At 38.8% G+C, this 21,156-nt stretch overlaps 1 protein-coding gene across 1 annotated transcript in view; it reads left to right on the forward strand.

The window, feature by feature from the left end:
* Positions 1 to 3,211: 3,211 nt before the first annotated feature.
* The window catches only part of LOC139739356 (multiple C2 and transmembrane domain-containing protein 1-like), an 83,016-nt gene continuing 65,071 nt past the window's right edge, over positions 3,212 to 21,156 (forward strand). Inside the window, exons 1-2 of the mRNA XM_071649976.1 lie at positions 3,212 to 3,313; positions 16,760 to 17,340. Of these exons, the coding sequence (XP_071506077.1) occupies positions 3,214 to 3,313; positions 16,760 to 17,340 (681 nt within the window). The 5' untranslated portion in view covers positions 3,212 to 3,213. The remainder of the gene's footprint in view (positions 3,314 to 16,759; positions 17,341 to 21,156) is intronic.

Consider the following 21,156-nt stretch of genomic DNA (forward strand, 5'->3'; position numbering starts at 1 on the left):
CATTAAATTTCCCTATTTTACTTACCAGGTAGTTATGGTCTTATTTCTTATCATTGTGTTCATTTGATGTTACTCTCCAGTAGAGACAAAAGTAACAAGGTCTGTAGTTACACTTTCCAGGTAAAAACTCCAACTGGAGGTGCTTCGTGCTAGTAGCGGAGAGTCTTGTCAACTCTCCTAATGCATTGCCTGTCAAGCTGCTAGGGGTTTTTCCTGTTGCTGTATCCTGTTCTTTCTTGTGCCAGACCTCACATGTGTCACCCAGGTGCCATCACAAAGATCAGCATTGTAAATTCCTTGACCTGCATTGTTGATTATATTGCCTATCAAATGTGCAAATTGCACACAGGCATGTACATAGTGTCTGCTTCAAATTTCTACACTTAGTCCATGGGCCAGGCCAGATATTGGTACCATCTGAGGTGGCAAAACCTTTTTGGTGTCATTTTGTTTGTCGGGCATAGATATGCTTATCAAGCTATGATAGCATTTCCAAATGAGTAGCTTAGTCATAGTAAATGAATTTTTAACCAATTTGGTTTCGTTGTTATATCCCTATACTTCTGAATCGAAACTAACCGCCATACAAAGAAGAGCACAGTCTTCTGTATGTTCCATAGAGCTGTAAAATGCAGCTCTATGGTATGTTCACAGGTGTTCTGTTGTAAACGCGGTGCGCTTAGTCTTTATTCAAGGCAGCGAAGGGAATATCCAAAGGTTATGATGTCCACAGCGCTTAGTTCTCATTCTAGACGGCGAAGGGAATATCCAAAGCGTATGATACAGTGTATATCCTTTTATCTAAAAACAACAACAACAACAACAAAAGCAATTCCTAGTGAATTTTACCGTATTTTTCAATCATTTATCATTTTCCTGTGAAAACGCTACGGTGAAAATGCTGATACCACGCCAATGTCGCTTTATTTCCCTCCAACAATATAAGATAATGCAAAAACAATGTACCGGTACACTACGATACATTATAATGAATGATATTGTAAATGAACAGAGTGATTTTTGTTTAAAACTGATGTATTTGTTGATAGGGTAGTATAAAAACAGTATAGATAATCCCTTTTATGAGGAACTTTAGATATGATAACGGTACATTGGTCTAGATAAAGAACTAAGCGCACCGCGTGACAGCTGTGGACATCATAACCCTTTGGATATTCCCTTCGCTGCCTTGAATAAAGACTAAGCGCACCGCGTTTACAACAGAACACCTGTGGACATACAGAAGGCAGTGCTCTTCTTTGTATAGCGGTTTAGTTTCGATTCAGAAGTATAGGGATATAAATACGAGACCAAATTGGTTAAAAATTCATTTATTATGACTAAGCTACTCATTTAGAAATGCTATCATAGCTTGATAAGCATATCTATGCCCGACAAACAAAATGACACCAAAAAGGTTGTGCCACCTCAGATGGTACCAACAACCCATTTTTCGGGTCTTGGCCCATGGACTAACTACATGTATGACGTGCCATCAGACGTTACAAACATGCTAGTAATGTATGCTGGAGTTTTTATAAGGTGAAGGTGATTTTTATTGTCTGTGAGAGAGTGCAGACAGTTTTTCACCAGTCCTGTCATCATACCTGTCTTGTCGGGCCTCTGAAAAGACAATTAGTCTTGTAATGCCCTCCCACTTTCATCAAGCTTTCAAGAGTGATAAGTGTTCTTCATATTATTGAAGGTAAAGGTTGAAATAGGTTAGAATGGGCATTTAAAAGGAATCACAAGCAAGATTTTATTTGTTCTCTGTCTAAACTGTTGAAGACTATAGTCCCAAGTATACTCAGGCAGGTGTCTATGGAAACTGCATGTTATAGGAAAATCAGCTCGTCCTCAACGGGTAAATGATGGCAGTATAGTGTAAGATATTGCAGCTTCTTGCCTCCTCAGAGAACAGTGTTTTGCTTCAAGGGTGATAAACTCTTACTGTGTTCTATTTGATGTGATTTCTTCAGCTGACCCATTAGCACAGAATGGTAAATACTTCCAATGAGCATAGATTATTAAATCCATATGATCCCTCCCATGTCACTACCATTGGACTGAAACACATTTTTGCACCTGCTTGGGCTGGCTAACTTACAATCAAAGAAAACCAAAGCCCAAATATGAATTTAGAAAGCAGCAATATTAGTAGAACACATCAGTCAAAGTTTGAAGAAAATTGGACAATCCATTCAAAAGTTATGCATTTTTAAAGTTTTAGTGCCGTTATCGCTGGATAAAGAGATGCACTTCCTGACGTCATCATGGACGACAATACAAACCAAATTCAACATATTTCCACTTTTCAAGCATGGTAAAAGAGCTGTTGCCTTTCATGTACCTCTTTCAGTAAGCAGGGAGATTAATATTATCCATAAACACATTTAATGCCAAGAACAACTTGACGAAATATTTACTTCTCATAAAAAAATACATTTTGTGGAATTCTTGTTATATTTTCTTTATGTGAGCGATGAACATTTCCCATTGCACGCTGCTTATCAAACTCTTTTCTGAATATGTGTGCTTGTGCCTAGCAGTGAATACTGTAATGCCAATACAATATAATCTAAGAGCTATACATGCAGATGTACTGGAATAATAAGAGAGGGGCGAACATTTCCCCATTGCACGCTGCAAATTCAATTGTATCACTTCTAAAAATAGCTCCCATCCATGCCCAATGCTTGTTCTCCCAGTCAGCATCATTTCCTCGTGGCATTCCATCATTCATTTCGGATCAAATCCGTTTGCTTCTGCTGACAGTATTGGACTATGAGGTGAAAGGTGGAAGACATCCGGCTTCCACGGTAACGCAGTGATTCAGTAGAGGACGTGGAGTGCTAACAGTGAGTGGGAGGCTGGCAGTCAGCCAGGGTCAGCGGTTTACATGAAGATGATGTTTGGACGGAACAAGCTTTGTGAAATATAGGACTACTCCCTGAGCCATGTGCGAACGCGATTATTATTGGTGTTTCAGCTTTATGCAATTGCAATACTGAGGTGAAAGGGAGATTTACCGTCATTAACAGGCTGGCTTTTTGCATGATGGTGGCTTTTTTGCGATGATGATGATGACTTTATTGCGACAGTGATGACATTTCAACCAATGCCCTTGCCTGCTTTGATGTTAGGCATGTAGATCTAAATAGTTGCTCAGTATTTTTCACTGTAGGAACCTCTTTCAGTGTCTGAAGTCAAAGCATGGCCGCGCCTCTTGGTAAGAAATCATTTTTATCAGTCAGCCTGGTCAACTACATTTCTACACACCACCACACGAAACCAGGCATGAATAGACTTCAAGGTAAGATCAACCCCATACAGTACTGGCCTATATCCTCCAAGTCTGCACAGAGCACTATTTATGTACACAGTAATACATTATGTACTTCATGTTTCTCACTCTTGCCTGGCTAATGGAAGACAAGGTCAGAGTTTATCATCAGGCGCATTCCTGTTGGGAAATATTGTGACATTAAAGGTACTTTATGTTTATGCTTTCCATTTACACTGTAAGTTGGAAAAAAAGGGGGCACAGTTAGGGGAAATAGCAGGTTTGGCAGCATGTTGCATTTGAGCAATTTTTTGGCATGGAAAATAACAATATAGCCTTGGTGGCTAGCTGTGCATTCAGTGCAGTATGCAAGGAGGATTTTAGACATCCAGTGGAAATTTGTGTGACAAAAATCATCGAATTCCTGTGGCAAGCATGCTTATCGTAAATTATAACAGTACTCTTCATGCAAATTTTGAAAAAGCACACTCCAATGTGCAGTTTTTCAGGCATTTTTTTTTTTTTTTTTGCTTAATAAATTGCAAGTCACAGTTGGGTTGCAAATTCAACAACACACGAAAAAACAGATAGACAGATAAACACAAGCAGACAGGCAATTGTGTACTTACAATGGCCTTAGAGTCAAAAGTGCAAAACACAACATCTTGCAAAAATGTCATTGACCTCTTCATTTCTCAAAATATTGGTATACATGTATGCAATAACAACAGCTTTTGCAGTATACTGTATGTAGTACTTATCATCCCTAGGGTGACAATATCTCATATCCCAACTGAAATATTTTCAAACACTGACTTACTTACTTCTGAATTTCAATAATTAATGTTGATTTGAGATTTAAAACATTGAAACCATGAATGTAGTCCAAACAATGCTCCTACATTATTTGATGTCATCAGTGATGTTATTTGCAAAATTTGGAAAAATTATAAAGTTTTTTTTTGTTCGCCTGAAATCAATGATTTTGAAATATGAGGCCTTGTTACCCCTGGACAGATATAATCAAGTATGTGCTCTAGCTCTGTTTGTTGGGTGATTTCGAGAACCATTTCTTTAAGCGATTTGAGGAGCGCAGGTTTTTGCACAAGTGGTCGAAAGGTAACAGAAAGCTCCATCCCAAAAAACATGATTTGGAGGTCAGTCCGTACATATGACTGTTTTGTTTCATAATTCTAGTGAATCTTCATTGGAAACCACCTCTCGACCGTTATTTGAAACGTGGATTGGAATTCTGATTTAATTCACCATCCGTGATTTCAGTGTGCCTTCACATGGCAAAAAATGTGTAATTTGAATCATGAGTCTATTTATAGCGATGCATCATTACAATTATGTTTGAAAGTGTGCATTCCTGGTACATGTGAAAAAATCTATTGAAAGCGTACTGTATATGTGGAATATTTCGTGAATTTCGCGAGTCAGGTGCTACTTGCAAAATTAAAGACACACAAAAATATTGACTGTGATCCTGATGTACATTGTAGAGTGTGATGTACGCATGTGCATTTCTCCATTCAGTACTAGCACTCCAAGATCGCGAAATTTTCCACTTGCGAAATTGTCAAGCATTCCAGATTTGCGAAAATTTTCATGGGTAATATATGGCATATACAGTATTTGATATGTCTGATCATGACATAAGAATTTCATGCCAAAACATAGTACCGGTATCTCCAGGAAATGAAGGAAATACCAGTGATGCAAGTTTTTGCTGCTTAGAACAGACAGCCTGAGAAGTTAAACATAACATTACTCTCAAAGAATTGGTAGAACATATCCCATTTTTTTTTTTTTTTTGGTGTGTACTCTTAGGCAGTGGGTTATTGTAGTGTGTAATCATCCCTTTCTTTGCTGCTTATATATATATTTCCTCGGCCATTTGAGACCATAATCCTGTCACATCAATTAACATCCAAGCAAGGATTTGATATACGACATATGTGCCATCAGCATTATAATTGGTGCTCAGAGAGCAGTTATCCCATGAATACTGATACAAGTGTACCTCCATTATGAATTTACACAAAATTGAATGATAGGAGGTAAATGATAGATATAGAAACATGAACATTACATGTATATTCATCCGTGTAAAGAAAGGAAAACTAACAAATTTGTGAATTGAAAAACAAAATCAGAAACAGAAACCTACTTTTTGATGAATTCCCCTGTGTAAAAAGCAGTGTTAATTCCATTGTTCTGTAATATACACTGTGAGAACATCTTGATAAAGGAAAGTGTTTTTCATTGCTCATCATATTGATGGGCAAGAGCTTCGTACAACATATATATGTCTTTATGTTGTAATATATACATATTTTTACACAGCAGCAAGTTATCAGAGTAGGGATGGGAAGATAGAGTATATTGTTAAGATTTGTCCCGAAAGATTAACCCAATGCTAAAAAGAGTAACCTTTGAGAGTTTGATAAGAGGAAGAGCTGCAGTAGTATAAAGAAGTGAAAATATTGCAAGACTTTTAAAAGTGATAAATCCACCCCCTAGAAAAAAGAGAGATACTGTATCTCTAAAAGTTTGCTTGATATTAATGATAATAGACTTGAGGTTTATTAATGTTGTTGGCCACCAGGCTGTGTATGCCCTGTGTGTTGGATTTGAGATTTCTCATGATACGGCAGAATCCCCTTAGCAAAAAAAAAAAAAATGGGACTATAGTATTACAGAGCTATGAATGAGGTTACAAGCCATATGGAATGACATAGACATTGTGCATGACTCCTTTTTGGAATTAAAATTTTTAATGATACATTGTTGAATCATAATACATTAAATAAAAAAAAACAAGAAAAAAAAAGAAATTGAACAGGTAGAACTGGTTGAAATTTTTGTAGGATAATTACAAAGTGTTTTAATTTAGGAATGAGTAATAACATTGCTCGTTTTAAAGAACTTTGCATTTTGGTATCAATGTGCTGGCACATAATTAAAGCTTGAATGGCATAATTATGTGCCAGTGAAATAGCCTTGCTAATACAGAAAAGCCACTGCATGTTCAAGTTGACTAAGATAATGATAGAAAGTGAATCAAGCAAGGGTAAAACTATCATTGATCTCTGCAACCCCAAAAACAAAGCAAACAAAAACAAGTTTTGAAATTTCTAGTTTTGCATCTGATCATGTACAGGTAGCATACTGTATCTTGTAAATCCTCATTGTAACCAGGCACTTACTGTAGCATGGCTTTGTGAGCTTTTACATCAGCTTTTAGTAATCAAACAAAACTTGACCCAGTTACATTTGCAAGCCCACTTCCTTGTGTAGCATTGTTCCTCGGTCCAACAGGTAGGCCATGGTGACACAGTTGGGATTAGGGGGATTAGGTAATCTGTATTCTTTGACAATTAGTGTACGGATACATGTATCTGTGCTGACTGGTAAAGAACATACGACAGCATGCATGCCTATCAAAAACAAAGCTCTGTAAAGATTGGAGTAAATTAATTAATATGTATCAGGGAATATAATGATAAGAAATATGATGACTTTTAAAGAAAAATATAAAATTGCAACATTAATCAATATATGAAAAGTCTTAGTTGAAGTTATCAATTCAAAAAATTCACACCCCATATTTCATGTTACAAATAAGATTTTATTGCAAAAATCCTCCAATGTTTTCATGAAAACTTAGAATATTGTGTGATCTAACTTTGATTTGCATCCCTACGTCTGTCGGTAATGGAGTATGCGTGTTTAATACTTCCGTAGTTTTTTTGTGCACAGATTTGTTATGTAATATATTACCTGAACTGAGCAAAGGTTTGCACAAGAACTTGTAGTCTGACAAAATAAGCAGGGAAAATGGTGTATTAACTTATTTATGCATTGCTCAGTGAATTAAAAGAGAGAAATGCCCCAAACATTACCTCTTGCGATAATTTGTCACAAACCGTACTCTAATCGTAATGTAATTGAATTTTATGGCATATCCAGTCCCGAATGAAAATTCTGTTTCAGTGACAACAGTACAGTGGAGAGAAGTGATGATTTAATTTGAAATGGAGTGGACAGGAGATAATTGAATTCTCAGTTACACCTTGTGTTCTGTGTGGCTGCCTTTCTAATTTGATAATAAAGTAAAGTGCTTTATGAGGAACTTTGCCTATTTCGTCGTAATTCATTCATTCCGATATGACAGCTTCAGTTGCCAGTAATCCTTTCTCAGTAGGCCTACACACATTATAAAAACTTGCTGAAACCACAATTTGACGTGAGTGCTTAACTGTGCGGTATATCAATTTCATGATACAATGTACTGATATTTTCTTTTGCCTTCAGACAACATTAAAAGAGCTGCTTCCACCACTTTTGAGAGGGGTATTAACTTTTTGATGAAAGTCATACTGCAAGTTATATAGCATAATTTAGGGCCTGTTATCAAGCATTAAATGAAGTTACTGTTAGTTACCGTCACAATGCTACCATGATAAACTGGGTTCAGCGTGCAGACGTATGTGAAATCAGAGACCAAAATCTGTAACACGAAAGGTTCTGGTTATTAAAGAAAGAAGAGATGTGATTTCCATTTTCCTTCCAAAAAGTATAGATAATATCTTGTCCAAATTCCAGTCTCATGCCCCTTTCAGGTTGTCGTGTGGGTAGGTAATGTTAGTGCTATGAGCCCTGTATATATTGCAGTCATTCCACTTTTCACCCAGGTTTACCCCAAAAATGCATATTGGGGCCCTACAGTACGCGCAATAAGAAACGCCTCCGTCAATTTCGTTTTCCAACGAAAGTTCGTTATCGATCGAGTAGCAACGAAATTTGGACGAAATTTGGACGAAATTTCGTTATCGATCCAGTAGCAACGATTCTGACGCTTTGTGGACGCATTTCACGCACGACCGCCCGCTCAATTTCGTTCGGCAAATGCGTTGCTCGTTCGGAAAATGCGTGTTCGGAGCTCGGCAGTTTCGTCCAAATTTCGTTAAAAGCGTCCGTGATCCAAGGCGCACATGGAATACTAGTACAGTACACACGTGTGTGTGTAGTGGCCACATCCACAGCCGCTAGCCGGCAAGAATCACTGCAAGATTAGACTCAACAAGTACTAGTAGTAGCACAGCGGTCGGGAATGAGAACAGTAGACAGGCGTGGAATTCACCTGATTCACATAATACTATTAAGAATGGTAACATGTATACATACATCGATGCCGTTTTCATTGAAGCAATTTGTAAAAGTTTTAGTTTCCCTTACCCTAGCTGTAAGTACGGCACCGTTAGCAGATTATTCACTGCATTTGTAAGTCACCTGATACATCACATGTTGGTATGCGGGCTGCATGTAACCAGGGAATGTGCACGTGTGGGAAAGGCGAGTGCGCCGTATGTGCGTCGCAATTGCCATGGCATGGCTCGCTCGGCTGAACGAAACAGAGATGTACGATACATGACAAGACCCAGTATAAGGCCTACTAATTGTTCACGTGTTGTTTTTTGTTTTTTTACAAGCAGAAAATAAACAACTGTTGATCATGAAATAGACTAAATTACCAATCAGAGATCATTCGGGTTCATAGTATTTAAGAGAAATCACGCAATTTTGGCGAGGGTGAACCCACAGGAACCCACAGGAACCTTATCGTAGAATGCCGACCAAAAAGAAAATGGTTTCACTAAAATTGCGTGTACGTAAAATCCATTTGAGTATAGAAAGAAAATTAACCCCCAAAAAGAGGAAAAAAGAAATTAGAAGGATTTGTTCGCCGTTATTTGGTCATTAAATATATTTTCTTTCTTCAGCAATTGCGCGTTACATTGCCCGTTTTTTTATTGAATCAGGGCCCTGTTGCATAAAGCCCTTACCGCTGGACTTACCGCTCCTTTCTATGCGGTAAGTCTTCAATCAGCGGTAAATTTTATAATCATTGATGCTGACGGTAGTTACTATTGAAATTCAATGGTAAGTTTTATGCAACGGGCCCCAGAAAAGCAAAAAAAAAAAGTAATATTCAAAACAAGACAATAAGTTTAATTCTTAGTTTGATATCGTTTATTTCTTTATTGGACAGAGAGATAATTCAGACGGTACGTGGAATTTTCAAAGCGACTAATTCAGACTGATTCTTAGTTTGACTTGGCTCTTTCTTTCTTTCTTTTTTTATTTTATTTTTTTTTTTTGGGGGGGGGGGAGGGGGTTTGAGGTTCATGTTCGTTGTACCCATGCACCCATAAGGTTCATTAGGACGAAAATGAAACATTCAGATACACGCGACTTCCCTACACGAAAAATAGATGTTCGTAAATGTGATAGTCAAATTATGATTCATAATTCGAAAATGCACGAATGTTTGTGATTGGATAGGTGCGTTATTGTCGGATTAGCAAACCTTCGGAGTACTGTAGTATCGAGCCTGTTGTATTCAAGGATAAACGAACTTTTGAAATAATGAATTTTATATTCAGAGTAAGACAATAAGTTTAATTCTTATACCTGTAGTTTGACATCGTTTATTTCCTAGTTGTGAAGCGGGAAGCGAGAGATAATTCTGAAAAGAAGTATATATACAGTCATGCAGACGGAACGTGAAATATTCAAAGCAGCTATGAGATTAAATCTTAAGTTGTTTATTTGTTTGTTTGATTGCTTGTTTGTTGTTATGCTCAAGCGTTGGTGTAATTATATATACATTTTTTTTTTGGGGGGGGGGAGGCATTTTTGTAGTACCCAATGCACGTAAAGTTCGCTGATGCGAAAGTGATAAAATGTTCCGTAACACGCAAATTCCTTACACCTTGTAGATGTTCGTACCTAGTGTGAAAATAAAATGTATTACTATTATTTTGTTTCCCCCATTGTTCGATGGGTATAGCAAACCTTCGGAGTGTCAATCCTTTCGTTTTCGGATAAACGAACTTCCTTAACTCACAACACCATGTTTCAGAGTAACAAACTAGTCATTATTTTATTCGGGCATTGGGAATAGTTCAGGAATAAAATATAGAAGGGAGGAAAATCTTTAAGGCAAGAATTACGATGGATTCTTAGTTTGAAATCATTTATTCATTTCCGTGGTGTTCATTATTCCGAAAAAAAGAAAACGGGTGCGCTATTCCGATGGTTACGGCGTTATTTCGAATCCGAAACACGCATATTCCTTGTGCCTATCCATGTTTGTTGATTCGAAAATGTAATCATGCTGCGGGTAATTGCTATAGGGGGCCATATATTGTTTTATTTCTGTCTATATTATTATTATTATTATTATTATTATTATCATTATTTTTATTATTATTATTATTATTATTATTATCGTCTTTAACATTATTAACCAATGTTTTGATTAACGAGCATTTTGTGGGCTGTTTTTTTTTTTTTTTTTTTTTTTTTTTTTGGGGGGGGGGGGGGGGGGGGCATTGCCCGATTAGCAAACCTTCGGAGTGTCAATCCTTTTGTTTTCGGACGAACGAACTTCCTTACCTCAGAAGAAGAAATCAGTGTAACAAACTAGTCATTATTTTATTCGGGCATTGGGAATAGTTCAGGAAAGAAATATAGAAGGGAGGAATCCGAAACACGCATATTCCGTGTGCTTATACGTCATGTTTATTGATATGCTGCGGCTAAGGGCCTATTGGAGGTCGTTATACCTTTCGTTTGGTGTACGATTTCTTTCGTTTCATATCACTTTATTTGTTCCTTTCATATTCTGAAATATTTAAAGGTAATCTTTCAATTGCCTCGCACTGTGTATATATACATGCATTTTCGTAACGGCGATTTCGCGCTTTGCTGCAGTATTTCGAAGGGTGTTTGATGCCAGCCGCTTCGGTGTGCTCTGTGGTAATGTTTATGTGGTTGTCAGGGAGGTTGTTGATACTTTGTCTGTTGACATTTATTTTCGTACAGGCATGGGCGGATCCAGGAATTCTGTACAGGAGGGGGGAGGGGCGCAACTAATATTTCTGGTGCCACTTCCGGGTTTCACTTCTATTTTTTTTTTCCACGATAAATAAAGGGGGCGTGCGCCTCATGCGCCCCCTCTGGATCTGCCACTGCTACGTGTTTATCTCGAGTGATGGTGATCGTGTTTCTAAATGTTTATAAAAAAAAAAGGACAAAATTATCCGAGTGATGCCTGATGATAGTGCAAGTGATGATAATCAACGATGCTGATGTAAAAGACGGCTTGCTGTGGATGCTGAGCGTACGTGCCCTTCGTTTATTTAAATAAGTTTTCCCTCTTTTACTCTTCTTTCCCCTCCCAAGAATGATAAAAAAAGAAAATACCTACACCTCACAACAAAAGGAACCACGTGTGAACAACCATCGTTAAGTTCAATCGAAATGTTCATTATTAGCAAAGAATAAGGGGAAAACACGAGTGACGGAAAATGATAGAAGCGACGAGATTGTCTTCTTGTGTATAATGCGGTCTCTTGGGATTGGAAAAACCCCACCCTCTCCCTTTGTGGAAATTTCCACAAAACCAGGTGCGTGCCAGACCCCAGGTGCCAGACGAAAGAATGCGCGCATTTGGTGTAGTATATCGATCGAAGAACTCGCGGGTGAGTTGAGTTAAAGGAATCATTGCAAAGATGTTCTGATGTTCTGGTTCCCGAACTGTAAAAAGGAATTGATTAATCACTCAAAAATGCAATCACAGATTTATATGAAAAGTCTCATATGCCTAGACAAATTCACTGAGATGTCCTATGTGATGCAGCCACCACCCGATTAAACGGCAAAATCATGACAATAAAATTTCACGCTCATCAAAACTGCCTATTACTTTTCATATGAATTTTGGTTATCAACACTCGTTCGTGGATTTGTTTGTTTGCATGTTTTGTGTGTATTATTCCTCGATCCTGAAAGACGTAATAATTATTCGCATCGAACGTAAACTGTTTACCGTAACTAAGCCTATGGCGCATTCGATCCATTCAACTTGCAGTAACCTTTAAGGCAGTACAACTGTAAGTAGCACATGGTGCATTCTTTTGAACCACGTGTTTCGCATATCGGCACATCCAAACACATTAGCGATCGTCCTTATGGCAAACTTTCCGATTACAGTCAGGGGAGAAGAAATCGTAATACTGTACATGTACTTACGAAAGTGATTATGCTTAAGATCAAATAAAATGAAGAAGCTTGAAAACAACTTGGCAACACTCAACCAAGTTTTGCATTCTCTCACACAAAAGCTCTCTTGAGAAAATGAAAGCATTCCCTCTCCCCTGCTAGATAATGGAAGTTTTCATTACTAGCCCAGCAAGTTTTGGGAGTGTACATGAATGTTTTTAGGATAGAGTCAAAAGGGACCTAAGTTTTCGATCATAGCAGAATCTTCGTCAGAAGCAAAATGGCAAATAGGCAGAAAAAGCAACCACACACATGTAAAGCGACTTCACACAACAAGAACAGTCAAGAACAGGCAAGGGACAAGGAACAAAGAAAACAAAAGGAGAGGGTAGGATGTCATGGGCAAGGAGCCCAACAGGTAAAGGGAGGGGGATTAGAGCAGGAGGATGGACAGACAAAAGGCAGGGGAAGGTTAGTAATGGTCGTGAGGGCCAGGGGGCAACCATTGAAGGAAAAGGATGAATATGGAGGCAACATCAAACAAGATAAGGAACAACAGAGAGACAAAGAAAGGTAAAGAGTGAAATAGCAACAGCAAAGGGGGGGGGGGGGGTGAGCAAACAGCAAGCCCTAGAAAGGATCTGTACAAGTACCAAGAGGAGGCAACAAAATGAAAGTTAGAGTCAATCAACAAATGCAATTAACCATATCAAAGTATGGTAATATTAATACAGCAATAATGATGATATTGACAAAACAAATTAGAATAATCATTAAAGCACATAAAAAAAGGGGGGACACAAAGTCCATGGGAGAGAAAATGTATACTTGCAAAGCAAGTATCAATAGGCAAATTAAATACGTTTCAAAGAGCTGGTTCATATGAAATCACCTTTGATTTATGATTTTACAAACAAGAATTTTCATCGCTTACTTATTTCTTTTATTACTTTAGTAATGTCATGATATTTCATGATGGTATGTGTTCTGTCTTTACATGGCAAGATAGGGTTTTTTTTTTCATCCAGGGTCAAAAGAAGAAAGTGATAGAAAGATAACTGAAAGGATAGAATGGAACACCTACTCAGCAGGCAACACTAAAACAGCCCCCAGGGCCAGGCCATGTCGTCAGTGTCACTCTCGTCTTAGATCATTACAGGCCTACATTGTACATGTATAGGCTACTCGTTTCGTACTCGTCATCGCCAACGTCATGATGGTCGGTCACACGAAATAAATTGCATCATCATAAGAGCTCTTATATCAACACCACTAGATAGTGTAGATTCATTATCATTATCACTATCATTCCAGTCGATCTCATCCACCGCGAAACCCTCAAAATCCTCAAAATCATCGTGGTTAATACTCTCACAAAACACATCTGTAAACGATTCAGACATCGCAGACCTAGCTACACATCTTGCACACAAAAATGAAATGGAGGTGGAAAACTACGATGAATACACAAAAAATATCGACGATGGCATTTTACCGTAGCAGAAAATACACAGAGTATCTTGCACCGGAAAAAAAAAATGGATGTGGAAAACTACGATGAGGAAAACTAGGGTGAAAACCCGATGCGTGAAGACAAACGATGAAGACACTTTACGGTAAAAATACTTACACGGAAACAAACGAGTGGGTACGATATTCTCGCACACACGAAGATAATCGACACATCGTTCAATCGAAAAACTCAACAAACACTCGAACAAAAACTCACCCCAAATTGTGGCAAACACGGTAATCACTTAATAAAAATGAGAAAAAATACTCTCTAAAGTATGATTGTACTCTGAAAAGAAAGGGATACAATGATACGAAAGCAAAAGAGAGAAAATGAGAGAAATGGACGGGAAACCTAGAGAACTTCGACGAAAGAAGAGCTAGCAATTCGCGATTAGAGCTAACTTTCCTGTGTGTGTGTGATCGCGTGTAAAGGGTTGAAAGCGTTGAAAGCGCTGAAAGCGCTGAAAGCGTTGAATGCGTCCACAGCTTCGGAAAAGCGTTCGGGGATTTCGTTGAATTCGTTGAATTCGTCCAAAATCCGTCCATGAAGTCTGGACGCAAAAAGCGTTGAAAACGTCCCCGACGAAATCAACAACGAAAAAAGCGTTGGGACGAAATTTGGACGCACTTTCGTCGGGCGTTTTCTATTGCGCGTACTGTATATACGCTATATATTTTTGATTCTTTATGTATATACCATAGTTGAAATCTCCTGTGTGCCACGTTATTCTGAGACACCAACGCTGCTATGCTTTGAGAAAGCATTCTGTTTTTCAAATCGATGTTAGTTTAATAGAAACAAACGTGTGTAGCCCCCCTCCCCCCCCCCCCAAAAAAAAAAAAAAAAAAATTAACACTTCTCTTGTTTTTTCCCCACTCAATCTTTCAGCATGTGCATCGATTCAGCTCGAGATAGTACTCCTTTCATACTTTATAGCAAATTTCACTGGGAAGCACTTGGATGAACCCAGGAGAACTCGTAGTGTGAAAGACATCACGGGTAAACTCCGGCATAAAATGCTGAGTGACTTTTCAGAAATGTTACACCCAAACTGTCCCTGGTGAACTCCCGAGTACCCCCCCCCCCCCAAAAAAAAAAAAAACAAAAAAAACAAAAACAAACAAACAAACAAAAAAAACAACAAAACAAAACAAACCTCTTGAGGCATATGGTGTGGGTAAACTCTCAGGTGAAAAGCAAAGGCCAGTACATGCCAACAATGTTATGCAAGCTGTTTCGTCCATTTTATTATGCAAAACTTGCACTTCCACTGCAGAAGAATGAACATGAGATATAAAAACAGTCAGCTTATTAGCTAGTTTGAAAGATTTTCTTCTTTTTTTTTTTGGGGGGGGGATGTTCCACATTTGGTTCCTGTTGAATCTCTTGAGTGATCCCCAGGCAGAAAAAAAAAAGTGTTCATGAAAGTCTAGTATTTGGCAATATTAACAGGAAAGGTTATAAATGCATTCAACTTAATACAATGCAAATCATTAAAATGGTGCTCCACAGAGTGTAAATTAGTGGGACATTCCAGTCACCTGGTGTATGCATTTCGTTTTCATTCTACATGTATGTTAGAACATTAATTCCATTAATTGTTTTTTGGGCAAGGTTATGCATTACATCACTTTGACGATGAGTGAAGTGCATATAAAACCAAATATAAAAAAAAAGAAGGAAGGTCATTTGTCCTAATGTGCACATGAGCCAATTACAAACTGGCTTATTGCCACTGCTGCCATCTGATTAGAAATGGGGACCTTAGGATTGAGAGTAGCAGCTACTCAGTGGCTTCTCGCTTCATCAGCGATATTGATGGGGAAAGAATGATAATGGCAATAGTGATGACTGTAAAGATGATCATGTTTCCGTGATAATGGACACAACTGAAGACTAAACAGAAAAAGCATTTGTAATTCTATATATGCATAGTGGTAGTGGCATTCAGTACATTATAGATATGAAATATTCCAAACGCTATGCTGGAAGGTAAAATTGCGATCAGGTACAGTATGCATTCGAGTGCATCATCGACATGTCTTGTCATTTGCAATTGACATTGCCATTGTGAGTAATTAGCAAAGTGTGCCATACATGTGATGAATTGGTAACAGTCAACCAATAGGGTAATGGTTTCCCGTTGTTCCCGATAGAAGGTTGTGTTCTTGCTTGTGCCTCAACATTTGAGGGCCTAATTACCCTAAAAGTCTGTCTGGTTGGCTTACTGAGCTGCCTCTATTTGACTTGATGCCTCACTGACCATCCCGGTTGAAGCACGGATATTGCCTCTTCTATATTGGTGTTGGAATTCGCTGGACACAGACGCGTGCACACACGATGACTTGTTGTGAGTTTGATGCATTTTCTCATGCTGCACCTTCCTACTGGAGGATTTTCCTACTGCAGGCACTATGCAATACACATGAGTGACATTCAATAGCAATATAGTCATTAATCCTACAAAGATTAGACGAGTGTGTCCTGCAAGTTTAGCTTGGACCTATGAGTGTGTACGGTGTATCTTCCGTGAGCAATTATGAGAATGACCGGCATGAACACAATACTCTTGATGGCACCTCCTTGTGAAAAGATGTTTTCTGGCTGACCTTGGGATATTACAGGAGTCGTGGAATTCTTCAAACGTGCTGATGTCATGTGCAAAATCACTGGTCTCATCTGGGCATGCATTCTATATTGGCAGGAAAAATTGATATTAACATGTTTATGTTGAGGCATGATGGTCAAGCAAATTAATTCATCAATTAAATTTGCAGTTTATGCTTTTAGTCGGCATACAGTGAAAGATTGTGTAAAGTTTATGCTTCATTCAGTATGTTTTGATTTTAAAACGTAGTCTTGTTTGATTTCTCTTACACATACAGGTGCATCTCATTTATCAATGGACAGCGACTCGGATGAGCATGATGGCGAATATGATACGGACCCACCTAGAGGCACAGCGGAAGGTGAAGGAATTCTCATTCCCGCGCCGGCCACTGTCCCGAAAAAGAAGCGGCACGGGCTGTGGAAGCGCTTCAAGCACAAAACGAAACCCATGCGCAAGATCAGTGCACAGGTCAAGGAGCGCATGCACCACAAGTCTGCGCATCACTTTGACGAGGACTCGCATGGCCCGCAGTCGCGACTCTTCCCGTCGGGATCGGACACTTACCTCACCAAATCAGACAACTACCACTCGCTTCCGCGCTCTCACCGCTTCAGCGCCTCGCAAATAGATCGTAGACGACTTCATGTGGAAGTGGATGGCAGACAGCAATACTCGAGTGATTCCGACAGTAACGCTCTGATAAACAATGGCGTAAAAGTCGTTAGTCGCAGAAGAGCAAGCTCATCCTCTTCCGCACATAGAACTTCACCTTTCAGTGACAATAAAGACTACAGACTCTCAAAGAGTTTACAGCAAGCAAGCTTAGAAATTGATGTGCCTCCTCTTTCAGCTTCAGTAAGTACTTCTCTCGTTATTAAAACATTCCTCCTTTCTTTCCTTCTTTTTTTTACTCAAAATTATCTTTATTTCACCAAGTCTGTATTCAAGAAAGAAGATGGGGTCTTTTTTTGTAGTTGTTGTCATAATACACTTTCAAATCCTGGAGATTAATTCTATGGAGTGAAGTGAATTTGGTGAAATGTCTGGTCAAGTGGAAAGAAAAGTTGTTCTTATTGTTATGAAAACTCGACGTGCTTGCTGTGGAGTGTACAATGTATGTCAATGGGGGCTAATACTGTAAAATGAGGAATGTTTGTGTGCATTTCAATTTCGCGAGAGCCAAGAATCGCAAAATTAAAATGCACATGAAAGTTCTTGTCTACACTATACACATTGAATGTTAGAGGCAAGTCGTGAAAAATTCATGTCGCAAAAAAGGCCGTCAGCTCCAATTCGTGAAAATTTCGTGAAAATATGATGTTTTGCAGTATTCTGCAATGCAGATAGCCATCAGTGACAGATTTTTGAGGACATACTTCTGCTGATTGTCTACCATCCAGGGCATTCTAAAATTTCGGAAAAGATTCCTGGTAGCATGGGTCATCATGTTTTTGAGGATTTGGTGTTACCCCTATCCACACTGATGCAAAAACAGTTTTGGATCACGCTCCATTTCCCGTACATTCATTAAACCGCCATAGAGCCCAGTTATTTCTAAGTGAATGAGCATGACTAATTTAACATTTGCCATCGCAAGTCAATACATTGTATGAGTGTGTCACGCCTGTACCCTACATGGTAAACAGAGGTAGTGCCCAAATTGTTGAATTGGGTTGTTTACAGATCTCTGTTGATTGATACACAGTCAGAATGTATACAACAGTACAAGCAGGTGATGGAGATTTGTCAGGCAGGTGGTGTTACAATGTGGCTTTCTACTGACTTTTGCAATTAACCTGTTGAAGATGAATGCCGAGTATACTCGTGCAGGTGTCTATGGGAAATGTGTGTTATAGCAAAATCAGTCCGTCCTCAACGGGTTAAGGTTTGTGATGAGAAGCAAAGGCCCGTATGCATGAAATCATGGTCTTGAATTAATTCATGTGTGCAGTCATTGTGCTAGAAATGCACTGTGAATTTATAGTGCACTGTCAGATTGAGTACTGTATACGCCAATATTTTTCGCATACAGATATTTTCGCGAATCACGGTATCAGTGGCATTTTCGCGTGTTGTTAAATTCGCGATTGATAGTAGTAGTAGGGTCTACTGCCAAGCCCGAGAAACACGTTCAAACACTTGCCAACATACTCGTAATGTTTTTCCATTTGCATTGTGACTCCCAAACATGACAACAGAAACGACACAGTAGAAGATTTATACAATCAAACAATAACGGCATTCACAAGTACTCAGTACCTACCAAATGAAATACACTGTAGACGACAAAGTTTCAGAGCTGCGCTAGCGCTAGGGAAAGTTTTACATGCATCCTATATACACGGACCTGTCGCTGTACACAAGTGTCGCGCTAGCTACACCTAGCTGCACATGGCGTCTGCACGGCCCTGCGCACACGGCGTCTGGTCGGGCTACATGCATCCCTAGGCCTCACCCGTGTACCCAACCACGTCGAGCCGGTGTTTGTTTGCGTAGGGTAACGTAGCACGGAGATTGCACATTTTAATGCACGTTTAGCATCGTACTGCACTTCCACAATCGGTTGCACCGTAGCGTACGTACTAGTAATATAGTATATGTACACAAGTACGTACTGGCCGATGTAACAGCCGCGTTCTGGTCCGGCCAACGTTGGATGCATTTTGTCATCAATTTGCACATAAGGTATGACGGGGTAATATTTTCGCGTGTCTTTAATTTCGCGATCAGCCCGAAGATTGCAAAATTCGCGAAAATAAAACCCTCGCGAAAATAACGGCGTATACAGTATTAAAATGATAATTTTGAGAATTTCTCAGTTGAGAAGCTTTGGAATTTGAAAGCATCACCTTTATCCAAGTATGGTTCTTCTCATCCACTTTCTTTCTCCATTTTAATTTCGAAGATGTTCTTGTAGTGTTGTAGGTTATGTCCTGCTAGTGAGTCAACTAAACTTTGACCTTATTGTACCTCTGGGGCAATGTTTATGTTCTGTTTTGGGCTATGATGTGACCCTTCAGTCCTGTTATTAGAGAGTTCAAGAAAATTCTTCACTACAAATTGAATTGTCTTTGTTTTAATCATAGATGAACGTCTTGTACTAAGCCTCAGTCTGAAGGTAACTGATCACTGCTCTTTGTAATTCACAACTTGTAAACGTGTTTCTTTGGCTCTAGAACAACCTAGATGTAAGCTTTGTCTGGGATTTCTGCCCCACTAATCGTCACGCTCCAAGTCCTGGCAGTATACTTTTCTGTTGTACGTTTATACACAAAAGTCTTGTGTGTGGTGCAATGTTATGCTGACAAAGATCATGAAGAGTGATGTTCTTGCATGGTGTCTGATCTTTGTGAATGACAACTTGAAATTGGGGCTAGAGAAACACAAGAGGTAGCGGAAATCAAAGACCGAACAGACAAACACAAGAGGAAGGGGAAATCACAGATCAAACAAGGTACACTAAATGGCGTCTGCTAACAGCTGAAATTAGGCAGTGAAAATGCTGAGTAGTGCAATACAGCAGTGAAGCAAACATGTAGTACCAGGAAGACATACAAATCCCAAGAGATATGTATATTGTGTACATGTATCGTAACCCCCCCCCAAAAAAAACAAAACAAAAAAAAAACAAAACAAAACCAAAACAAAACACCCAACAACAACAAAACAAACAAACAAACAACTGTCTGTCTTCAACTGCTAGAGTCAGCAAAGGTCATAGGTTGTTTTCAAATGCATTGAGAATGCATAATGCAAATCATGATTCTAGTGATGCATCACTAGAATCATAAAGTCAATTGACACACTTAAGATGTGTGTATCATGCAAATTGGAATGGCGGAGGGTGTTTGAATCACGACTGATATCGTGATTCAAATGACCGTCTGGAGGTGTTTTGTAGTGACATTTCTGATCTGCAAAACTGATGGAATGAAACATTCATGTGTACAGATAGACCTCCAAATTGTGTTTTTTGGGGGTGTACAATGTAGCTTATTATGACCCTTCAACCACAGCGGCAAAAATACGGCACTCCATACCGCTTGAGAGTGATTGATAGGGACTTACAGTACAAAGAAGCCCTCCTGTCCTCGTTGTGAAATTCAAAAACGGCAAAATCTACAAAGCCTTCCCAAGAAGTGTGTAGGCCTACAGATGTAATTTTCACAAATCTCTGCACAAGATAACGTGAAGGATGGGGGAGGGGGGTTGAGATGCTATGATTGAAAAGGTAAACGTACCAAATGAGTTTGTAGTTTTTAAACACATTCTCATCAATTGTTAACCACTGTCATCATCATCATCATCATATTTCACAAATTTGCCGACATGATTATGCCATTTCCATATTTATTTTTTTTTTTTTGGCCCAAGCTAAAACCTGCAGCAAGTGCTGTTACAATTCATTCAGTTCTTTTATTTATTTGTGTATACACAGTGTATATAGTTCTGTATTTTTTTTTTTTTTAGAAAACCATTTGAGTAATTTTAGAGTACTCTACATGTACAACTGTAGTTATAAAATGTAAGGTTTAACACTCCAGCCACAGTTCTGATGAGTTGCCTTTAGAAGTCCGCATTCATGTGTCTATTACTACAACTGTATGTTGAAGAAGATGTTCCTAAGCTGTGTACATTGTACTGTACATTGAAACAAAGTTAATACTGTAT

The sequence above is a fragment of the Diadema antillarum genome, unplaced genomic scaffold, assembly GCF_040938485.1.
Source record: "Diadema antillarum isolate AM-2024a unplaced genomic scaffold, OU_Dant_1.0 seq00000798_RagTag, whole genome shotgun sequence".
NCBI lineage: Eukaryota > Metazoa > Echinodermata > Echinoidea > Diadematoida > Diadematidae > Diadema > Diadema antillarum.